The sequence below is a fragment of the Pan paniscus genome, chromosome 10, assembly GCF_029289425.2.
Source record: "Pan paniscus chromosome 10, NHGRI_mPanPan1-v2.0_pri, whole genome shotgun sequence".
Classification (NCBI taxonomy): domain Eukaryota; kingdom Metazoa; phylum Chordata; class Mammalia; order Primates; family Hominidae; genus Pan; species Pan paniscus.
The window spans coordinates 29,934,095-29,953,228 of record NC_073259.2 but is presented as its reverse complement, the minus strand read 5'-3'; the positions used below and the strand labels follow the sequence as shown (position 1 = coordinate 29,953,228).

At 38.0% G+C, this 19,134-nt stretch overlaps 1 protein-coding gene across 2 annotated transcripts in view; it reads left to right on the top strand.

Moving 5' to 3' along the window:
• The window catches only part of XPOT (exportin for tRNA), a 44,432-nt gene that overhangs the window by 9,185 nt on the left and 16,113 nt on the right, over positions 1-19,134 (top strand). For both annotated transcript variants that reach the window (XM_055096508.1, XM_003824805.4), the window contains exons 3-18: positions 1,397-1,479; positions 3,188-3,244; positions 4,537-4,606; positions 5,362-5,580; positions 6,555-6,739; positions 6,838-7,006; positions 7,720-7,956; positions 9,487-9,525; positions 9,664-9,726; positions 11,079-11,203; positions 11,518-11,662; positions 11,818-11,937; positions 12,295-12,389; positions 14,553-14,622; positions 16,551-16,789; positions 18,035-18,320. In XM_055096508.1, the coding sequence (XP_054952483.1) occupies positions 1,397-1,479; positions 3,188-3,244; positions 4,537-4,606; positions 5,362-5,580; positions 6,555-6,739; positions 6,838-7,006; positions 7,720-7,956; positions 9,487-9,525; positions 9,664-9,726; positions 11,079-11,203; positions 11,518-11,662; positions 11,818-11,937; positions 12,295-12,389; positions 14,553-14,622; positions 16,551-16,789; positions 18,035-18,320 (2,202 nt within the window). The remainder of the gene's footprint in view (positions 1-1,396; positions 1,480-3,187; positions 3,245-4,536; positions 4,607-5,361; positions 5,581-6,554; positions 6,740-6,837; positions 7,007-7,719; positions 7,957-9,486; positions 9,526-9,663; positions 9,727-11,078; positions 11,204-11,517; positions 11,663-11,817; positions 11,938-12,294; positions 12,390-14,552; positions 14,623-16,550; positions 16,790-18,034; positions 18,321-19,134) is intronic.

Below are 19,134 nucleotides of genomic sequence, written 5' to 3'. Positions count from 1 at the left end.
AAAGCCCAAATGTATTTTTTCGTTATACCACATATTTAATATTATATTTGGTGATCTTCACATAATCACCTTCATTTACCTGGTCTTCTGTCAGTGGGAGCAGCCATTGAGACCATGTATGAAAACCCATTCCCTCATTCATACAGTTACATAGTATAGGAAACTATCACCTAAATATAAATACAGTGGCTTTGATCTGTAACCCAAAGAAAAAAATAACTTTACATCTCGATGACCCAGTGTGTGTGTATATATTTATAGGTACATATGCACATAAATAACTAAAACAAGTTACAGAAAGTAATATTCTTGCTAGGGTACAGTACAGAATATCTAATATTCTCTATTTCATTTTTAAAAATTATTGTTCAGGACCCATAAACTGATTTCATCACTAGTGGGAGACACCACCGTTTTAAAAATATTTACCAATTGAAATTAGGTTTCTCTAAGGCTAATGTTTCTTTTACCTCATGTCAGCTTTTGTTTCATACATAATTGCTGTCAAATCATCTAGCAGTGCTTCCAGTTGATGTGCAATTTTCTTGTCTATTGGAGATACTTGTCACAAGATGTTCACTACTATTTGTCCATTGCCATGTGTGAAACCTGCATCTGGTGCAACATGCTGATGGGAAGAGTGCCTGAAGTAACTCCCATTTTCCCAACAGTTTGGTAGAGAGCATATGGACTTGGTGCTGCATCCATTCTAGAGTACTCTTGCTCCTTGTTGGCACTGTTACTTGTGATTACAAGGCCCTGAATTCATAAACTTAGAGATAAAAAACTTTCTCGAGCTTTGACCTTTTCAGTTACTTAATATTTTTCAAAATTCATATCATGCACTTGTACTCCAATTTTAATCTCTTTAGGGAACTTACATGATATAATTAAAGACCTGAAATACTCTCCTGTGTAACAGTAGATCAGATAAGGTACACAGTATGTTTTATCTTTTATAATCACCGCTTTAATAGCAGATGTGCTATTAAATAGGAAAAGTGCCCTTCACATGCCATTTTATAATTGCATATTATAAAATGATCACACCCTTAACTTATCCTCTGCAATTTCTCAGTAGTATGGCACTTGACAAAGCACTTGCTCTCATTCTTCATAATAACCCCATGAAGGCTGCGGGGCATTTTTGTGTTGTTGCTGCTGTAAGAAAACAGGTTTGATTGTCTAACTGATGGAATTTATCTTTATTTAACCTATTTTTAGGAATGACCCCAAGTTGCATATATTCGGAAGCCTGCATTTAATGTTTTAGCTGTTTTTCTATTAAGTTTACTGATTTGTTATAGGTTTGCAACTCTCAGAATATTTTGTTTATATTAGCAGGGCATTGAGATTGTTTATTCTAAATGCATTTTTTTGTTTTGCAATCTTATAGGCCCTGGCCTATTTTGAGCAGTTAAAAATTTCCCCAGATGCCTGGCAGGTGTGTGCAGAAGCTCTAGCCCAGAGGACATACAGGTAATTAAAAACAAAATTTGCATGACAATTTAAATTTCTGTGGACATGACAGGACTGTGAAATTTACCTGTATTTGGAAAGTGTTTTCATAAAAACATTTTATGACTTTTTTTTTTTTTTGCAAAGCCATTAACATATAGTCATTCCATGTAGAAATGAGAAAAGTAGTAAACCCAGTTTGGCCATTTCAGAATTAACTTTTCAGTAAAACCATCCTTTGGTATATATTGTGTACCTGTCACCAGATCCCAGCTGGAATAAAGTGCAGTAAAAACTTCCTTATCTTATGATTGAGAGTGATAACTGCTTTCCTAAAACTTTGGTAAAGACGGTGATTGTCAATGATATATATCTTAATTTTTTAAATTATTTATTTTATTTTTATTATTATTATTATTTTCTTGAGATGGAGTCTCGCTTTGTCGCCCAGGCTGAAGTGCAGTGGCGCAATCTAGGCTCACTGCAAGCTTCGCCTCCTGGGTTCTCGCCATTCTCCTGCCTCAGCCTCCTGAGTAGCTGGGACTACAGGCGCCCACCACCATGCCCGGCTAATTTTTTTGTATTTCTTTTTGGTGGAGACAGGGTTTCACTGTGTTGGCCAGGATGGTCTCGATCTCCTGACCTTGTGATCCGCCCGTCTCGGCCTTCCAAAGTGCTGGGATTACAGGCGTGAGCCACCGTACCCGGCCTATATCTTAATTTTTAATTTTAACTTAAGGTATATAATCATTCGGTGACCAATCTTTTAATATTGGACCACAGTCTTTATCTTTGTATACTAACTAGCATTCACTTTATTCGTAGGTTGGTCACACCTGTAACCCATCCTCTACAATTTCTAGCATGGGTCTCTGTACAATGAGTGACGATCCATAGATTTTTAAGATATTTGTCCCCGCCTCTCAAGTCTTCTGGTTATATAGGCCATGTCAAATATGTACAAGATTTTTTCCTTCTGCAGTGTGGCTTTCTATGAAATCTTTCTAAAGCATTCAACTAACTTTTTACAGAAATAGAAACTCTCTTATACTCACTTCATTGGCAGATTGTTGGTCTCTAGAGGATCTTTGTCAGTGTTTATAGCTGGCTAACTGCAACTCTGCCACTCCCCTAGAAAGACAGTTGGAAGTGGGTAATTGGTGTGTTGACTTTTGCCCCCATCTTATATAAGCAAGGGTACCATATTTGTAATTTAGTGTCCTGTATGAAACTTTGAAGCTGGACTGACAGTCCATGTGGCCCTGCTTGTTTTGGATTTGGCTACAATAGAACTACTGGGGTTGAATTTTAAGCAGGACTTGGACGACCATCTCTACTTTCGCTCAGACTCTGGCTGTTCCGCTATTTGTAATTTTACACCTAACCTGTTATTGTAAAATGAAGGGACTGTTCCAGGAATCTTAATATCTGGAATTTAGGGGGATGGTTTGCTGCTTACAAAGCATTGTATTCAAGGTGCATCTTAATATTTTGGTTATTTTGCTTGTCAGATTTAATGGAAATTTTAAATATTGTGTAATATTTCGAGTTCTCATAGCTTTTTAAGTAAATGGATTTTAACATCATAAAATGAGACCGGTAAGTATGAAACAAGCCAAAGGTCTAGTTTGAGAAACTTTTCTGCTGTATTACTCATTACTATTTTGCCTTTGATTTGTTTTCCTCAGTTCATATTCTGCTTATCTCATTTTCTTTTTTTCTTTTTCAGTGATGATCATGTGAAGTTTTTCTGCTTTCAAGTACTGGAACATCAAGTTAAATACAAGTAAGGCTTTTCTTACTGTTTTGACTCAGATTTACGGGGAGAGGTCATTTTTTTAATTTAATGTTTTTCTTCCATAAGGAAACCATAATACAGGTTGTAAATTCACAGTGTATATGTTATATCCAGGTTATAGATACGTTTTGATGTACCCCAAAGTGTTTTAAAAGTGCTGAGTTGGCCAGGTGCGGTGGCTCTCGCCTGTAATCTGAGCACTTTGGGAGGCTGAGGCCGGTAGATCACTTGAAGTCAGGAGTTTGAGACTAACCAGCCTGGCCAACATGGTGAAACCCCGTCTCTACAAAAAATACAGAAACTAGTCAGATGTGGTGGCATGCACCTGTAATCCCAGCTACTCAGGAGACTGAGGCACGAGAATTGCTTGAACCTGGGAGGCAGAGGTTGCAGTGAGCCGGGATCACACCACTGCACTCCAGACTGGGTGACAGCGAGACTCCGTCTCAAAAATAAAAAAAGTGCTGAGTTTGTTGGTTACACATAAAAATCCAAGGCTGGGCGCAGTGGCCCATGCCTATGATCTCAGCACTTTGGGAGGCCAAGGCAAGAGGATTGTTTGAGCTCAGGAGTTTGAGACCAGCCTAGGCAACATAGTGAGACCTCATCTCTACAAAAATTTTTTAAAAAAATTAGCCAGGCATGATTGCGCGCTTCTGTATTCCCAGCTACTGGGGAAGCTGAGGCCAGGAGGTTGAGGCTCCAGTGAGCCATGATGGTGCCACTGTACTTCAGCCTGGGCAATACAGCAAGACCTTGTCTCAAAAAAAAAAAAAAAAGAAAAGAAAATCCAGACATTTCACAGAAAAATCTAGATTTCCAGCTTTTCTGGAAAAGTCAGAATATCTGGTAACACCAGGCCTGTTTTTCTACGTGACAACTCTCTTAGAGTTAAGTAGCTGCATGGGCACTTGTGTTCAGAATCTCTGACTTACTAATTAAGCAAAATAACAAATCACTACTGAGAGGATTCCTAGTTCACCTATTGGTTTATTCTGTAGATCACAGACCACAAAACATTTTCATTCGAAAAATTGTGTAGCCATCATTTGTTTCAATGTGAACAGAATCACAAATTAAAGATTGATATTGATGCCCTACCTGCCACTCTTGTCCTTATCTTTAAAGCAATGATGAGTGGCATTATCAGTTTATGTTAGGGAACTTCAGATAATTGAGAGCTATACAAATTTTCCCTTTCAAATATATGAGGCTGTTATTTTTTCCAACCATAGACACCAAATATAGCCATTATTCTTTTTCTTCTCTATTTTGAACAGATACTCAGAACTAACCACTGTTCAACAACAGCTAATTAGGGAGACGCTCATATCATGGCTGCAAGCTCAGGTAAAATCATAATTTCATTCAGTACCTCAAATTATTAGATATTTAAACTTATTTTTTGCAAGAGTTTGGAACTTTACCTCAAAGATTTTCATCAGTGTTCCTCCATTTGATTTCCTAGCTTTTTTAAAAGGTGCTGGTTTTAAAGATCATGGAAGTGGTAGTTTAGCAATAATTTAATATTATATCAATGACTGAAATGGTCATAGTTTCCATGACACATTGTGGAAACTTTGGTTTTAAAATGTAGTTGTTTTTAACTACTTGACAAACGCTGCTTTCTGTTTGGCTCTTAAAGGTGAGCCCTCCTGGACAGCCTCTCCACCAGAGCCCTATAAAGGGCCAGTTGAGTTCTTTTCAGTTAATTTTAGCTAATCTTAACACATAAAGCAGTTGTGTGCTAGAGTTTTTATTTTCCTTAAAGAGCAAGTAGAGGAAAAATTTTTTTTCTTCTTAGAAGAAATTATAGGAACTATTAAAACTCTGCACATGAAACTTTTCTGTCAAAGTGTAAGAATGAGGAATAATCATTACAGCCTTTAATGATTCATTTAATTGTTCTTCATCTGGTCAATCACTTAAATACTTTTGATAATTTTGATAATCATAATTATCAAAATAATTTTGAAGAGTATTTGTTGCATAGTTTATCTGGGCCATTGACATTTGATGAAACTTTGCCTTTTAATAAGACAACTGGTGTTTCTGGGTCTTTTCAATTTACATTTAATTTTATGGACTGTTTCTCTGTTTGTCAGATGCTGAATCCCCAACCAGAGAAGACCTTTATACGAAATAAAGCCGCCCAAGTCTTCGCCTTGCTTTTTGTTACAGAGTATCTCACTAAGTGGCCCAAGTTTTTTTTTGACATTCTCTCAGTAGTGGACCTAAATCCAAGGGGAGTAGATCTCTACCTGCGAATCCTCATGGCTATTGATTCAGAGTTGGTGGATCGTGATGTGGTGCATACATCAGAGGCAAGTAACTAACCATGAATTTTTTATATTTAATGTAAGTTTTGTAGGTGATAATGGGCACATAATAAAAAGAGCAGGAAAGTTTTCTTTCTTGAGGTAAACTTTCTTAAGTTATATAATTATAAATTTACCTGATGTTTTGGATTTTATTTTATGAAGGAACTCAAACTTGGTTTTTTTTTTCCAGAGATATATTGAAATTAAAGTATTACGTTACAGTTTTTATTTTTTTACTTTTTTGAGATGGAGTCTTGCTCTGTTCCCCAGGCTGGAGTGCAGTGGCGCAGTCTTGGCTGACTGCAACCTCCGCCTCCTTGGTTCAAGCGATTCTCCCACCTCAGCCTCCCTAGTAGCTGGGATTATAGGCACATGCCACCACGCCTGGCTAATTTTTGTATTTTTTGTAGAGATTGGGTTTCGCCAGGCTGTGCTCGAACTCCTGACTTCAGGTGATCCGCCCGCCTTGCCCTCCCAAAGTGTGGGGATTACAGGCATGAGCCACTGCGCCCAGCCTAAATTTTTTTTAACTAGGCAAATACTGTAGTGACATACACGAGTTGATTTTCTTTTATGAATCTGTTGAGAAAGGTAGTCTCAATTTAATACTGCTATATAGTCCCTGAGCAAGGAAGAAGCATTGCTTAGGAGTTGTCAGTGTTGCTACTTCTGTATTCTTCATCACATAGTGTAAGTACTATGTTACTATATTGAGAAATAACTTAAAATATGCTTAAGATTTCTAAGCAATGCTTTTTATAGTTTGTATTTACTAAGAAATTAACTCTGACACTGAGGAGTAGAACAGAAAGAGGAAATACAAGGAATCACAGGATATGATCTTAGAGCTGGTAAATAGGAAATACTGGTAGGGAATGTGTTAACAAGTCTGAAAGTTTACTCTCTGCAAGTATATTCAGATATCAAACATTATTTTGTAAGGTAATCTACTTTGCATTTGGCGTTTTGTATTTTAGGAGGCTCGTAGGAATACTCTCATAAAAGATACCATGAGGGAACAGTGCATTCCAAATCTGGTGGAATCATGGTACCAAATATTACAAAATTATCAGTTTACTAATTCTGAAGTGACGTGTCAGTGCCTTGAAGTAGTTGGGGCTTATGTCTCTTGGATAGACTTATCCCTTATAGCCAATGATAGGTAAGTATGCCTATTATTTTTATAGTATAAACTTGTAAAATACAGTATCTAAAACTCATGACTTTGAAAATGTAACAATTTTATTGTCCCATTACCAGGTTTATAAATATGCTGCTAGGTCATATGTCAATAGAAGTTCTACGGGAAGAAGCATGTGACTGTTTATTTGAAGTTGTAAATAAAGGAATGGACCCTGTTGATAAAATGAAACTAGTGGAATCTTTGTGTCAAGTATTACAGTCTGCTGGGTTTTTCAGCATTGACCAGGTTGGTAAATTTATATAAAACATTGTATGTAAAGTTGTTAGAACAAACTGGGATAGGTACTAAGTTAAATATAATAATAGCTTTTTTTCTTCTAAATGTTATAAACTCCCCTTGAGATTATAATATAAACCACTGCATCCAGCCAAAATGTTCTCAGTAGCATTCTCCTTGGAGAATGGGTTATACCAGTTCTTAAACCTGAAAGCCTGTAATTGCACATTTCTCACAAACTCTCGGGAGATGCTGACACAACTTGTTCATAGTGGAATTGAGATTTTTTGTTTTGTTTTGTTTTTTGAGATGGAGTCTCACTCTGTTGCCCAGGCTGGAGTGCAGTGGCACAGTCTCGGCTCACTGCAACCTCCGCCTCCCGGGTTCAAGTGATTCTCCTGTCTCAGCCTTCCGAGTAGCTGAGATTACAGGCGCATGCCACTACACCCGGCAAATTTTTTACCTTTTTGGTAGAGACGGGTTTTCACCATGTTGGCCAGGCTTGTCTCGAACTCTTGACCTCAGGTAATCCACCCACTTCGGCCTTCCAGAGTGCTGGGATTATAGGCATAAGCCACCGTGCCCGGCCTGGAATTGTTAAATATATGATGTCATTTTAAAATTGAATCCTGTAATTAGCACTTGATTCATATTAAAGTTCAGTTTTTCCTCTTAGCTTGGGCAGGCAGTTTTAAACAGAGATGTGTCTTGATTGCTTATAGGAAGAAGATGTTGACTTCCTGGCCAGATTTTCTAAGTTGGTAAATGGAATGGGACAGTCATTGATAGTTAGTTGGAGTAAATTAATTAAGAATGGGGATATTAAGAATGCTCAAGAGGCACTACAAGCTATTGAAACAAAAGTGGCACTGATGTTGCAGCTACTAATTCATGAGGATGATGATATTTCTTCTAATATTATTGGATTTTGTTACGATTATCTTCATATTTTGAAACAGGTAAGTTTTTGTTTTATTCTTTTTGCTCAATACATAATACAAAGGAGCCATGGAGAAGTGGAAAATATGGAAAAATTAAAAATGAGAAAATACCCATAATTCTACTACCTAAAGATATTTACTGTTAAATACTAATGTATTTCCATCTTAAAAAAAAAAGAATTGGCCAGAAAATAGTTTCAGGTTCTAAATTCAGTAGACTAACCAGCTTCAGAGGTAGTTATAGGTTTAGGTTTTTTTTTTATTTTGAACCTGTCTTTATTTGTGAATACAGTTGAAATTTTCATAAGCATGGTTTCTTATTTTAATTTACATATACATCATTCATTTCTCATAAACAATTTTTTTTTTCTTTTTTGAGACGGAGTTTTGCTGTTGTTGCCCAGGCTGGAGTGCAGTGGCGTGATCTCAGGTCACCACAACCTCCACCTCCCAGGTTCAAGCGATTTTCCTGCCTCAACCTTCCAAGTACCTGGGATTACAGGCATGCACCACCACGTCCAGCTGGTTTTGTACTTTTAGTAGACAGGGTTTCTCCATGTTGGTCAGGCTGGTCTTGAACTCCCTACCTCAGGTGATCTGCCCACCACAGCCTCCCAAAGTGCTGGGATTACAGGTGTGAGCCACCACGCCCAGCAACAATTTTTTACAATTAAAGTTTCCCCCACTTCCAGAAAGAACTTGTAGGTGGTGGTAGTCTCCATATTATAGCATTTAGCAATTAAAATAATTAGTAACTTATCAATATGATATTAGATGAAAGCCATTTCTGTATATTTACTTTGAATTAATTGAGTCAAGTCAAACTTAAAATACGTTCCCAAATGACTTTAGTTTCTGTTTTATTGTAGTAAACATAACATGTATCTTTATGTATACTTTAAGAAATTTTATGCAGTGTGGAAAGGTATGATCACTATTGGTAATTCCATTGTATATCTCTTAATGGTTTTGTAGGCTTGTTTTGCTTTGTTTAAAAACCTTTGCAGAATATGTTGTAGGTGTCTTTGTCTACGTGTCAAGTTACTTACTAGAAGTGGCATTACTTGATCTTAGGTTAGGTATATTTTAAATATAGGCAGCTGCTGCTAAACTGCCCTCCAAAAAAGTTGTGTGCATGTTTTCAAAGATCTTAATTGATTAGAGGCCAGGCATAATGGCTGTCACCTGTAATCCCAGCACTTGGTAAGGCTGAGGCGGGAGGATTGTTTGAGGCCAGGAGTTTGAGACCAGCCTGGGCAACACAGGAAGACTCCATTTCTATAAATAATAAAAAGAAAACTAGCCAAGTGTGGTGGCACATGCCTGTGGTCCCAGCTAACTTGGGAGGGTGAGGTGGGAGGATCTCTTGAGCCAGGGAGTTGGGGGTTGCAGTGAGCCATGACTGCGCCGCTGTACTCCAGCCTGGGCAACAGAGCAAGACCTTGTCTCAAAAAAAAAAAAAACCAGGTCTTAATTGATTCGAAAAATGTTCTGATATGCAGGTATAACTTTAGAAAACCTAATAAGTTATTGCTTACTTTTTAACAGCTTACAGTGCTCTCGGATCAGCAAAAAGCTAATGTAGAGGTAATTGACTTTATGCTTCTTTTAAACCAATGATAGATTTTTAGTCTGTAATTTGCCTTGAAATGTAGCTTAATTTCAAATTATATCAAATTAGAAGGAGACTGACAAAAACTCTTTTATTCTCAATTTTATTCTTAGGCAATCATGTTGGCCGTTATGAAAAAATTGACTTATGATGAAGAATATAACTTTGAAAATGAGGTAAGAATTTTTTTTTGTTGAGGAGAAAGGAGTTTTAATTTTATTATATCAAATTAATATTTCAAGTTCTTATTGTTTCGGGGCCCTTTAAAACATGAAGTTCTTGAAAAATTAGTCTGTTTATATTGACACAAACCTTGGGTGAAATTAATAGAAGCCTCTTAATCCTTCCTTTTTGATATTTTATCCATTAACAACCACCCCCCCCCTCCTTTTTTTTTGCTTTGAGACAGAGTCTCACTCTGTCACCCAGGCTGGAGTGCAGTGGTGCCATCTCAGCTCACTGCATCCTCTGCCTCCTGGGTTCAAGTGATTCTTGTGCCTCAGCCACCTTAGTAGCTGGGATTACAGGCATGTGCCACCATGCCCGGCTAATTCTTGTATTTTTAGTAGAGATGGGGTTTCGCTGTGTTGGCCAAGTTGGTCTTGAACTCCTGGCCTCAAGTGATCTGCCTGCCTCAGCCTCCCAAAGTGTTGGGATTATAGGTGTGAGCCACTGCACCTGTCCCATTAACAGCCCTTTTACAAATACTCTGTAGCACTGAACATAGTAAAATATTGATAATATTATTGGTGATCATATTTCACTTTATATTTTGTAAGAATGATGAAATCCAGTCACAAGACTGTATTGGCAGAGTGGAAATGAGGCGCTCTAGACTTGTTCCAGTTAAAGGTCTTTTTCAAGATTGTGAGTGGGTCAGCTTCCCATCAAACAAGGGCCATTGGTGCTTTCTAGGTATTCAGTCATGGTATTTGCTGCTAAGCTTTGTTCTAAAGTGTTGTATTCCCCCACCTCAGGCATTCAAAAACTTAGGGTTGTAAAAGGATAATAGTGGTGCTGACCAACACACTGTGCACCTGGGATGTGCCAGGCTCCTAAGATTGAATATCTCCAGTTATACCATATTATTACCACTTTTTACAGTGGATATTGACTTACAAGAATAAATAAGGTGCAAAGAATTCAAAGCCCATTCTAGTGCTAGAGTATTGTCTTTAACCTTCTTAGACTATTTCTGGCTCTAGGCTTTTGAGGTCTACAGCTTTGTGCAGAAATACTTATTTGTGAGCTGGAGGGAAGAAGTTATTAAGCATAATAAGTTTTTCTATATAAATAGTGACAAAAATAAAAGTACGAAATGTGTAAATGCGGAAAAATACAGGAGAACTGGATATTTACATGAATTTTAAGGTCTTTTAAGTTTTTAATTTTTATTATTATACTTTAAGTTTTGGGGTACATGTGCAGAACGTGCAGGTTTGTTACATAGGTATACATGTGCCATGGTGGTTTGCTGCGCCGATCAACCCATAAGTTTTTTGAATAAGGATTTTAACCTGTATCATAGGGTGAAGATGAAGCCATGTTTGTAGAATATAGAAAACAACTGAAGTTACTGTTGGACAGGCTTGCTCAAGTTTCACCAGAGTTACTACTGGCCTCTGTTCGCAGAGTTTTTAGTTCTACACTGCAGTAAGTTTGTCATTACTTTTGTAACAAGCCTACTTCTTTCTTTTGCTCTTTGATATGGGTCAAAATAAATGATTCATATGACTTATTAATCCATGTTACTTATTGAGATCTTATGTGTATCTCTGGAAACAATGCACTTGTCTTCTTGATTTATCTTGATCCTTTCTACCTTTGTGATGTATTGCCTGGGAAAGTTAACAATTGCTATGACTTTTTAATAATTAAAAAGGCTTTTGTTGGTGTCTTACCCTGTGCATAATTTACTGTATGAAAAATTTATCTTTAAATCTCACTGACATATTATACCTTGGTAGGAATTGGCAGACTACACGGTTTATGGAAGTTGAAGTAGCAATAAGATTGCTGTATATGTTGGCAGAAGCTCTTCCAGTATCTCATGGTGCTCACTTCTCAGGTGATGTTTCAAAAGCTAGTGCTTTGCAGGATATGATGCGAACTGTAAGTATACTGGAGATAATTTTGACCATAAATTTCTGTTTTCAGTATAAGCTAATGGGAGTTCCTTAATTGTTAGAGCTTAGTATATGTTAATACCGGGGCATTTTGATGTTGCAATAAATAAGAAGAGGTTTCCTAACTTTTTCCTGATCTAGCTGGTAACATCAGGAGTCAGTTCCTATCAGCATACATCTGTGACGTTGGAGTTCTTCGAAACTGTTGTTAGATATGAAAAGTTTTTCACAGTTGAACCTCAGCACATTCCATGTGTACTAGTAAGTACTCTGGATTTTTGTTACTTTCCATGGGTTTCAGCTAATGACTTGATAGTATAGTATTGTATTTTTCTGTCTATAACTTTTCTCAGAATCAAAACCTCTCAGAAATGCTTGGCACACACTGAAAGTAACCCCTCCTCCATTTCTTTTAAATGGATAGTTTGTGCCCAATTAGTCAACTAAAACAAGTTCTCAAGGGACTGTTTGTGTGTAGTTTAGAATTACTTGTATATTCCTAGTCCCTGCCTTTTAGGAGCTAAGAAGTAAAATTTGGTGTGAACAAAAATGTAGCAGGACAATATCAACAAAACCCTTGAAAAAATGCAGAAATAGTAAAAGTGTCTCCTTCTTTAGATGGCTTTCTTAGATCACAGAGGTCTGCGGCATTCCAGTGCAAAAGTTCGGAGCAGGACGGCTTACCTGTTTTCTAGATTTGTCAAATCTCTCAAGTAAGTATAAAATTGCAGCTATTATGTTTAGTTATTTTTTAAGTTACTGGATAGATGTAAAACAATAGTAAAGACATGGAATCAACCTAGGTGCCCATCAGTGGTGGATTAGATAAAGAAAATGTAGGCCAGGTATGGTGGCTCATGCCTATAATCCCAACACTCTGGGAGGCCGATCACAAGGTCAGGAGTTGGAGACCAGCCTGGCCAACATGGTGAAACCCCATCTCTACTAAAGATACAAAAAATTAGCTAGGCGTGGTGGCGGGTTCCTGTAATCCCACCTACTCAGGAGGCTGAGGCAGGAGAATCGCTTGAACCTGGGAGGTGGAGGTTGCAGTGAGCCAAGATCACACTCCAGCCTGGGGGACAGGGTGAGACTCAGTCTCAAAAAAAAAAAAAAGAAAGAAAAAGAAAATGTAGTACACATACATCATGAAATACTAAACAGCCATAACAAAGAACAAAATCATGTCCTTTACAGCAACATGGATGCAGCTGGAGGCCTTTAATCTAAGCAAATTAATGCAGAAACAAAAAAACAAATGCCACATGTTCTCACTTATAAGTGAGAGCTAAATCTTGGGTACACACAGATATGAAGCTGGGAACAAAAGACACTTGGGACTCCAAAATGAGGGAGTGGGGCAAGTGCTGAAAAACTTCCTGTTGGGTACTGTGTTCAATATCTGAGCAATGGGATTGGATCAATAGAAGTGCAAACCTCAGCATCCCATGATATACCCGTGTAACCTCCATATGTACCCCCTGAATTTAAAATGAAGATGGAGGCCTGGCGCGGTGGCCCATGCCTGTAATCCCAGCACTTTGGGAGGCTGAGGCGGGTGGATCACCTAAGATCAGGAGTTTGAGACTAGCCTGGCCAACATGATGAAACCCGGTCTCTACTAAAAATACAGAAAATTAGCCGGGCGTGGTGGTGGGCACCTGTAATCCCAGCTAACAGAAGACTGAGGCAGCTTCTGGAGGAGGCTGAGGCAGGAGAATCACTTGAACCCAGGAGGCAGAATTTGCAGTGAGCAGAGATCGTGCCATTGCACTCTAGCCTGGGTGACAAGAATGAAACTCTGTCTCAAAAAAATAAAATGAAGATGGAAATAAAAAAAAAGTAGACATAAATTATTTTCCAAGAGCCTATGGTAGATTTGGTTCTTCCTGTTTAAGTCAAGTCATGCTTTGTCAGGTCAGGTAGATGTACCCCCGACCTTTTTTTTTTTTTTTTTTTTTTCGAGACGGATTTTCGTTCTTGTTGCCCAGGCTGGAGTACAATGGCATGATCTTGACTCACTGCAACCCCTGCCTCCTGGGTTGAAGCGATTCTCCTGCCTCAGCCTACTGAGTAGCCAGGATTACAGGTGTCCATCACCACACCCGGCTAATTTTTTGTATTTTTAGTAGAGATGGGGCTTCACCATGTTGGTCAGGCTGGCCTTGAACTCCTGACCTGAGATGATCCACCCTCTTCAGCCTCCCAAAGTGCTGGTATTACAGGCATGAGCCACCGCGCCCAGCCCCCGTTTTATGTTGCCACTTCCTTTCCTGCTCATCAGCCAAGTACTTAGTTCAATAGTAAAAGTTTTCATTGTTTTTTGTTGTTATTTTTTTGAGACGGGGTCTCATGCTGTCGCCTAGGCTGGAGTATAGTGGCTGGATCCCAGTTCACTGCAACCTCAACCTCCTCAGGCTCAGGTGATCTTCCCACCTCAGCCCCCTGAGCACCTGGGACTACAGGCGTGTGACGATGGCCGGCTAATTTTTGTATTTTTTGTAGAATCAGTCTCACCACATTGCCCAGCCTGGTCTCAAATTCTTCAGCTCAGTCTTCCCACCTCGGCCTCCCAACGTGTTGGGATTACAGAAATGAGCCACTGCACTTGGCCTGTATTATTCTTTACTAGTACCATTTTTTGGGAATGAAAACTACTCCGTATTAGGTTTATAAAATTCTAAGTCATTTTGACAATCTTATCACTACAGAGCAGATAAAGGTAATTTTTAAAAATTAACCATAGCTAATCTTAATCAGAAGTGACTAGCCTACAACTGAACTTTTTTTTAGTTCTGTCTTAAAGGGGGAATTTGGTATTTTAGCACTGTTTTGAGCACTGTTATTAATTGTGATTTCCTTTTTCTATTTTTCAGTAAGCAAATGAATCCTTTCATTGAGGATATTTTGAATAGAATACAAGATTTATTAGAGCTTTCTCCACCTGTAAGTATCTGTCTCTTTAAGATATTTTACCCAGAATTCATTGAAGCCACATGTGCCATTAGCCTTGCCTTTGTGGACATTTAAAAAAAAAACTGGTGGTGGAGGGAAGTGTATGTGCAAAGATTAGTTCTATTTACCAAAATTCTGTTGACATAGTAAACAAAACATAGTAATAGGAATCAAGAGTTGACAGATCAATTTGGCAGCATGGGGTATATTGTTAAAATGTTGAAGCATTTTATGAAGAAGAAAAAATTCATTAAAGATGAGCTTGCTGTTAAAATGAAAAGTATATTAAAAATTTTAAAAACCAAAAGAAAATAAAAATTAAAAAAATTCAACTTCTAAATTATTCTATTTAATCCTATAATTGTATTAGCCATTCTTAGCAGCTGCTACTGTTAGATCGAAGGTTTTCCCTGTCATTCAGGCTTAGGGTAAAAAAAAAAATTAAGTGCTAATCGATCTGAATATTTTGGTGTTGGGATTGGGCCATAATCCCAAGTGTTAAAATCCTGAAATCCTAAAAACCACAATTCTAAAAGATCAAAATCTTAAAAATATAATCCTGGAAAAAGTAATTTTAAAAAATTATTTGAAAGATACTACTTTACATTTTTAAAAGGGAATGTATTTGAGAAACATGTAAAAACATGACAGCACTTCATAGGCCACTTTACACAATAAAATAGGCAATAATAACATGCTTTTGCAAGCATAAACAGTTATAAAAATGACAGTTACATGTGTAAAACAGGAGCAGACAAACTGTATTCATAAATCAGAAAGCAAAATGTGTAAGTGCATGTCACTATGGTTAGTAGTTGTGTGCCACTCTGCTTTATAACTGCGCTCATCTGAAATAACCATGACAGACAACCTAAGTCTTGAGGAAATTGATAAAAAACGGCAATGGGTCACTACAACATATGCAGTCACCCAAAGAACTGAGATCACAAGAAATTTTATGTTTCACAGATGCAGATGTACAGAAAGGACCTTTCTTGTGTACATGCAGTGTTTACACACACAGTTAATGCTGTGTGTAATGTACTTTTGCAGAGTCAAATTTCTGATGTTCAAGGCAGCAGAAGAAAAGTCTGTCCAGCTTTCAGAGAGAGACCAATTTGCCTTACGTATTTGTTCTCTCAGAGCCCCTGGTCAATTGGATGGTGCCTGCCAACACTGAGGGCAGGTCTTCCCCACATAGTCTACTTGGACTGACTAATCTTTCCTGGAAACACCCTCATAGACACATGCAAAATAATGCTTTACTGTGTGTTGTTACTTAATTATTTAAAAGAAGTATAGCACTCTAGTACTTTTTTTTTTTTTTTTTCGAGACAGAGTCTTGGCTCTGTCACCCAGGCTGGAGTGCAGTGGCATGGTCTTGGCTCACTACAACTCCACCTGTCAGGTTCAAGCAGTTCTCCTGCCTCAGCCTCCCGCGTAGCTGGGACTACAGGTGCGCCACCACACCCAGCTAATTTTTGTATTTTTAGTAGAGACAGGGTTTCACCATGTTGGCCAGGCTGGTCACGAACTCCTGACCTCAAGTGATCTGCCGGCCTCGGCCTCCCAAAGTGCTAGGATTACAGGCATGAACCACCACGTGCAGCCTAGCCTCATAACAATCTTATATAAATAAGATCTTTACAAAAGAAAACAAGTTAGAAAGCTAACTTTAATAATTATCTTACATGATCATTTATAGAGTCTTGTCAGGGCTGGAATTAGAACCATGATCTGTTGACCTCTAATTTAGTTTTCTTTTCATTCTATGGTCCTGGGAGAAAATTTGTCTTTATAAGTATTTGACATATGAGTTGGTGTGATAGATTACATTTCCTGTTCCTAATGCACTTTTTCTCATTAAATGAAGGGAACTCAAAAAATAAAAGCTTTAATAAGACTGAATTTCATTCTAGGAGAATGGCCACCAGTCCTTACTGAGCAGCGATGATCAACTTTTTATTTATGAGACAGCTGGAGTGCTGATTGTTAATAGTGAATACCCGGCTGAAAGGAAACAAGCCTTAATGAGGAATCTGTTGACTCCACTAATGGAGAAGTTTAAAATTCTGTTAGAAAAGTTGATGCTGGCACAAGATGAAGAAAGGCAAGCCTCTCTAGCAGACTGTCTTAACCATGCTGTTGGATTTGCAAGGTAAGCGTGATCACAGTTAAAATTATAAAGTGCATGTATCTACACAGACAGAACCACTTGTTTGGTGGGCACACACATTTGTGTTTCCACAGTTGGATAATCCAGAGAATTGTCTAAATCTTTGTCCTCCAAATCCAGTCAGTTAGATTTGGTTGAAGAAGGGGATAGGTTACATACCATTTACATTTTTGCCTTGACAACTGTAAATCTTTTAACTCCTCTGACTTCTTTGATATAAATGGGTTGTGTGTTTAAGAGGATCAGCTGAAGTGTTAATATACCAAATATATATTGGGACGGGACATCTTTGGTTAGTCTTGGTTACCTTAAGAGCGTGAGGTTTCTCTTCAGTTGTATTGTGTCCTGAAGATCACCCAAGCAGCTGTTTTTTCCGCCTCTAGCCATACTTTTTGTTGACAAACAACAGCATGAAAGTTGTAAAGATTGCTAATTTAGAAGTTAAATTGTTCTATAATATATTTAAGAACAAGAGCTAGATATTAGAGAGGTTGTATAAAGAATTCTGAAGATGGTTTTCTAAATTTAAATGGGTGGTTTGCAGGTTACCTAGTACAGGCCTAGTCATAATAAGTGAATTTATTTTCTCTTTTCTGTCCACTTTGTCAGTAGGATTTTTCTCTTTTTTTTCTTTTTTCTTTTTTTTGTGGGGGAGACACAGTCTTGCTTTGTCACTCAGGCTGGAGTGCAGTGTTGTGATCTCAGCTCAGTGCAACCTCCGCCTCCCAGGCTCAAGCAATTCTTGTGCCTCAGCCTCCAAGTAGCTGGGATTGCAGGCATGTGCTACCACACCCAGCTAATTTTTCTATTTTTAGTAAAGACGGGTTTTCACCATGTTGTCCAGACTGGTCTTGAACTCCTGGCCTCAAGTGATTTGCCTGCCTCAGCCTCCCAAAGTGCTGGAATTAGAAGCATGAGCCACAATACCCAGCCCAGTCAATAGGATTTTAATAAAACATTTAGGTAGACTCACATTAGAAGGATTATATTAACTACATGTCATTCATTTAAGTTAATTTGAGCTCTTTTGTTCTGGAAAGATCATTGGAAGCAGTAGTTTACAAATAGCCATATTAGCTAAAGATGGAAGTAATTGTGATGTGGAAAATAAAGGTCTGGTTATTTAGTTTTGTTAATTTTGTAATTTGTTGTGCATTGCTTTTGAATACTCCATAACACTTTTAAAGAATAAAGTTGCATCTGATTGCCTGATTTTTGCTTATATAGTCGAACCAGTAAAGCTTTCAGCAACAAACAGACTGTGAAACAATGTGGCTGTTCCGAAGTTTATCTGGACTGTTTACAGACATTCTTGCCAGCCCTCAGTTGTCCCTTACAAAAGGATATTCTCAGAAGTGGAGTCCGTACTTTCCTTCATCGAATGATTATTTGCCTGGAGGAAGAAGTTCTTCCGTTCATTCCATCTGCTTCAGAACATATGCTCAAAGATTGTGAAGCAAAAGATCTCCAGGAGTTCATTCCTCTTATCAACCAGATTACGGCCAAATTCAAGGTACCTCAAACTTTCAGAGCTCTGAAAATCTCTTGAAGATCAGATGTATTTATCTTCAGACATGTTTCGGATTTTGCCCTTGGGTTTCTTTTTTTTTTGCTTTTAATGAATTACTTAAGAGCCTCATGGATCATATGTATTTTTATCATCTGTGGTGTCTGGCACACTGCCTGATACATAGGTCATGCTTAATAGATGTTTGAATATAAACAGACCCTAACCGCTTTGTGTAGCAAAAGAAAACTAGTCTGCTGTTTTAGAAGAGCATATAAAACCAGTAAACTGAGTACTAAATAAGCACCATAATTTGGGTACCCAAGCAAGAGTTAAAAGTAATTCAATGTATTAAAGTCAGTTTTCTGTAGGACATTTAAGCTGGCTAATAAAAGTGGTTAATACTTACATAGTACCTCTTTTTTCCTTTTTTCTTTCTTTTTTTTTTTTTTAAATGGAGATAGTCTCACTCTGTCACATAGGCTGGAGTGCAGTGGCGCGGTCACAACTCACTGCAACCTCCACCTCCCAGGTTCAAGCGATTGTTGTGCCTCAGCCTCCTGAGTAGCTGGAACTATAGGTGCATGCACCACACCAGGCTCATATTTTGTACTTTTAGTAGACAGCGTTTCCCCATGTTGACCAGGTTAATCTCGAACTCCTGACCTCAAGTGATCCTCCTGCCTCGGCCTCCATAAGTGCTAGGATTACAGGCATAAACCTGGCCACTTACATAGTACTTTCTATGTTCAAAATCTGTTCTAAGCATTTTTTGTACATTTACTCATTTGATCTTCATACCTACCCTAGAAGACAGGGA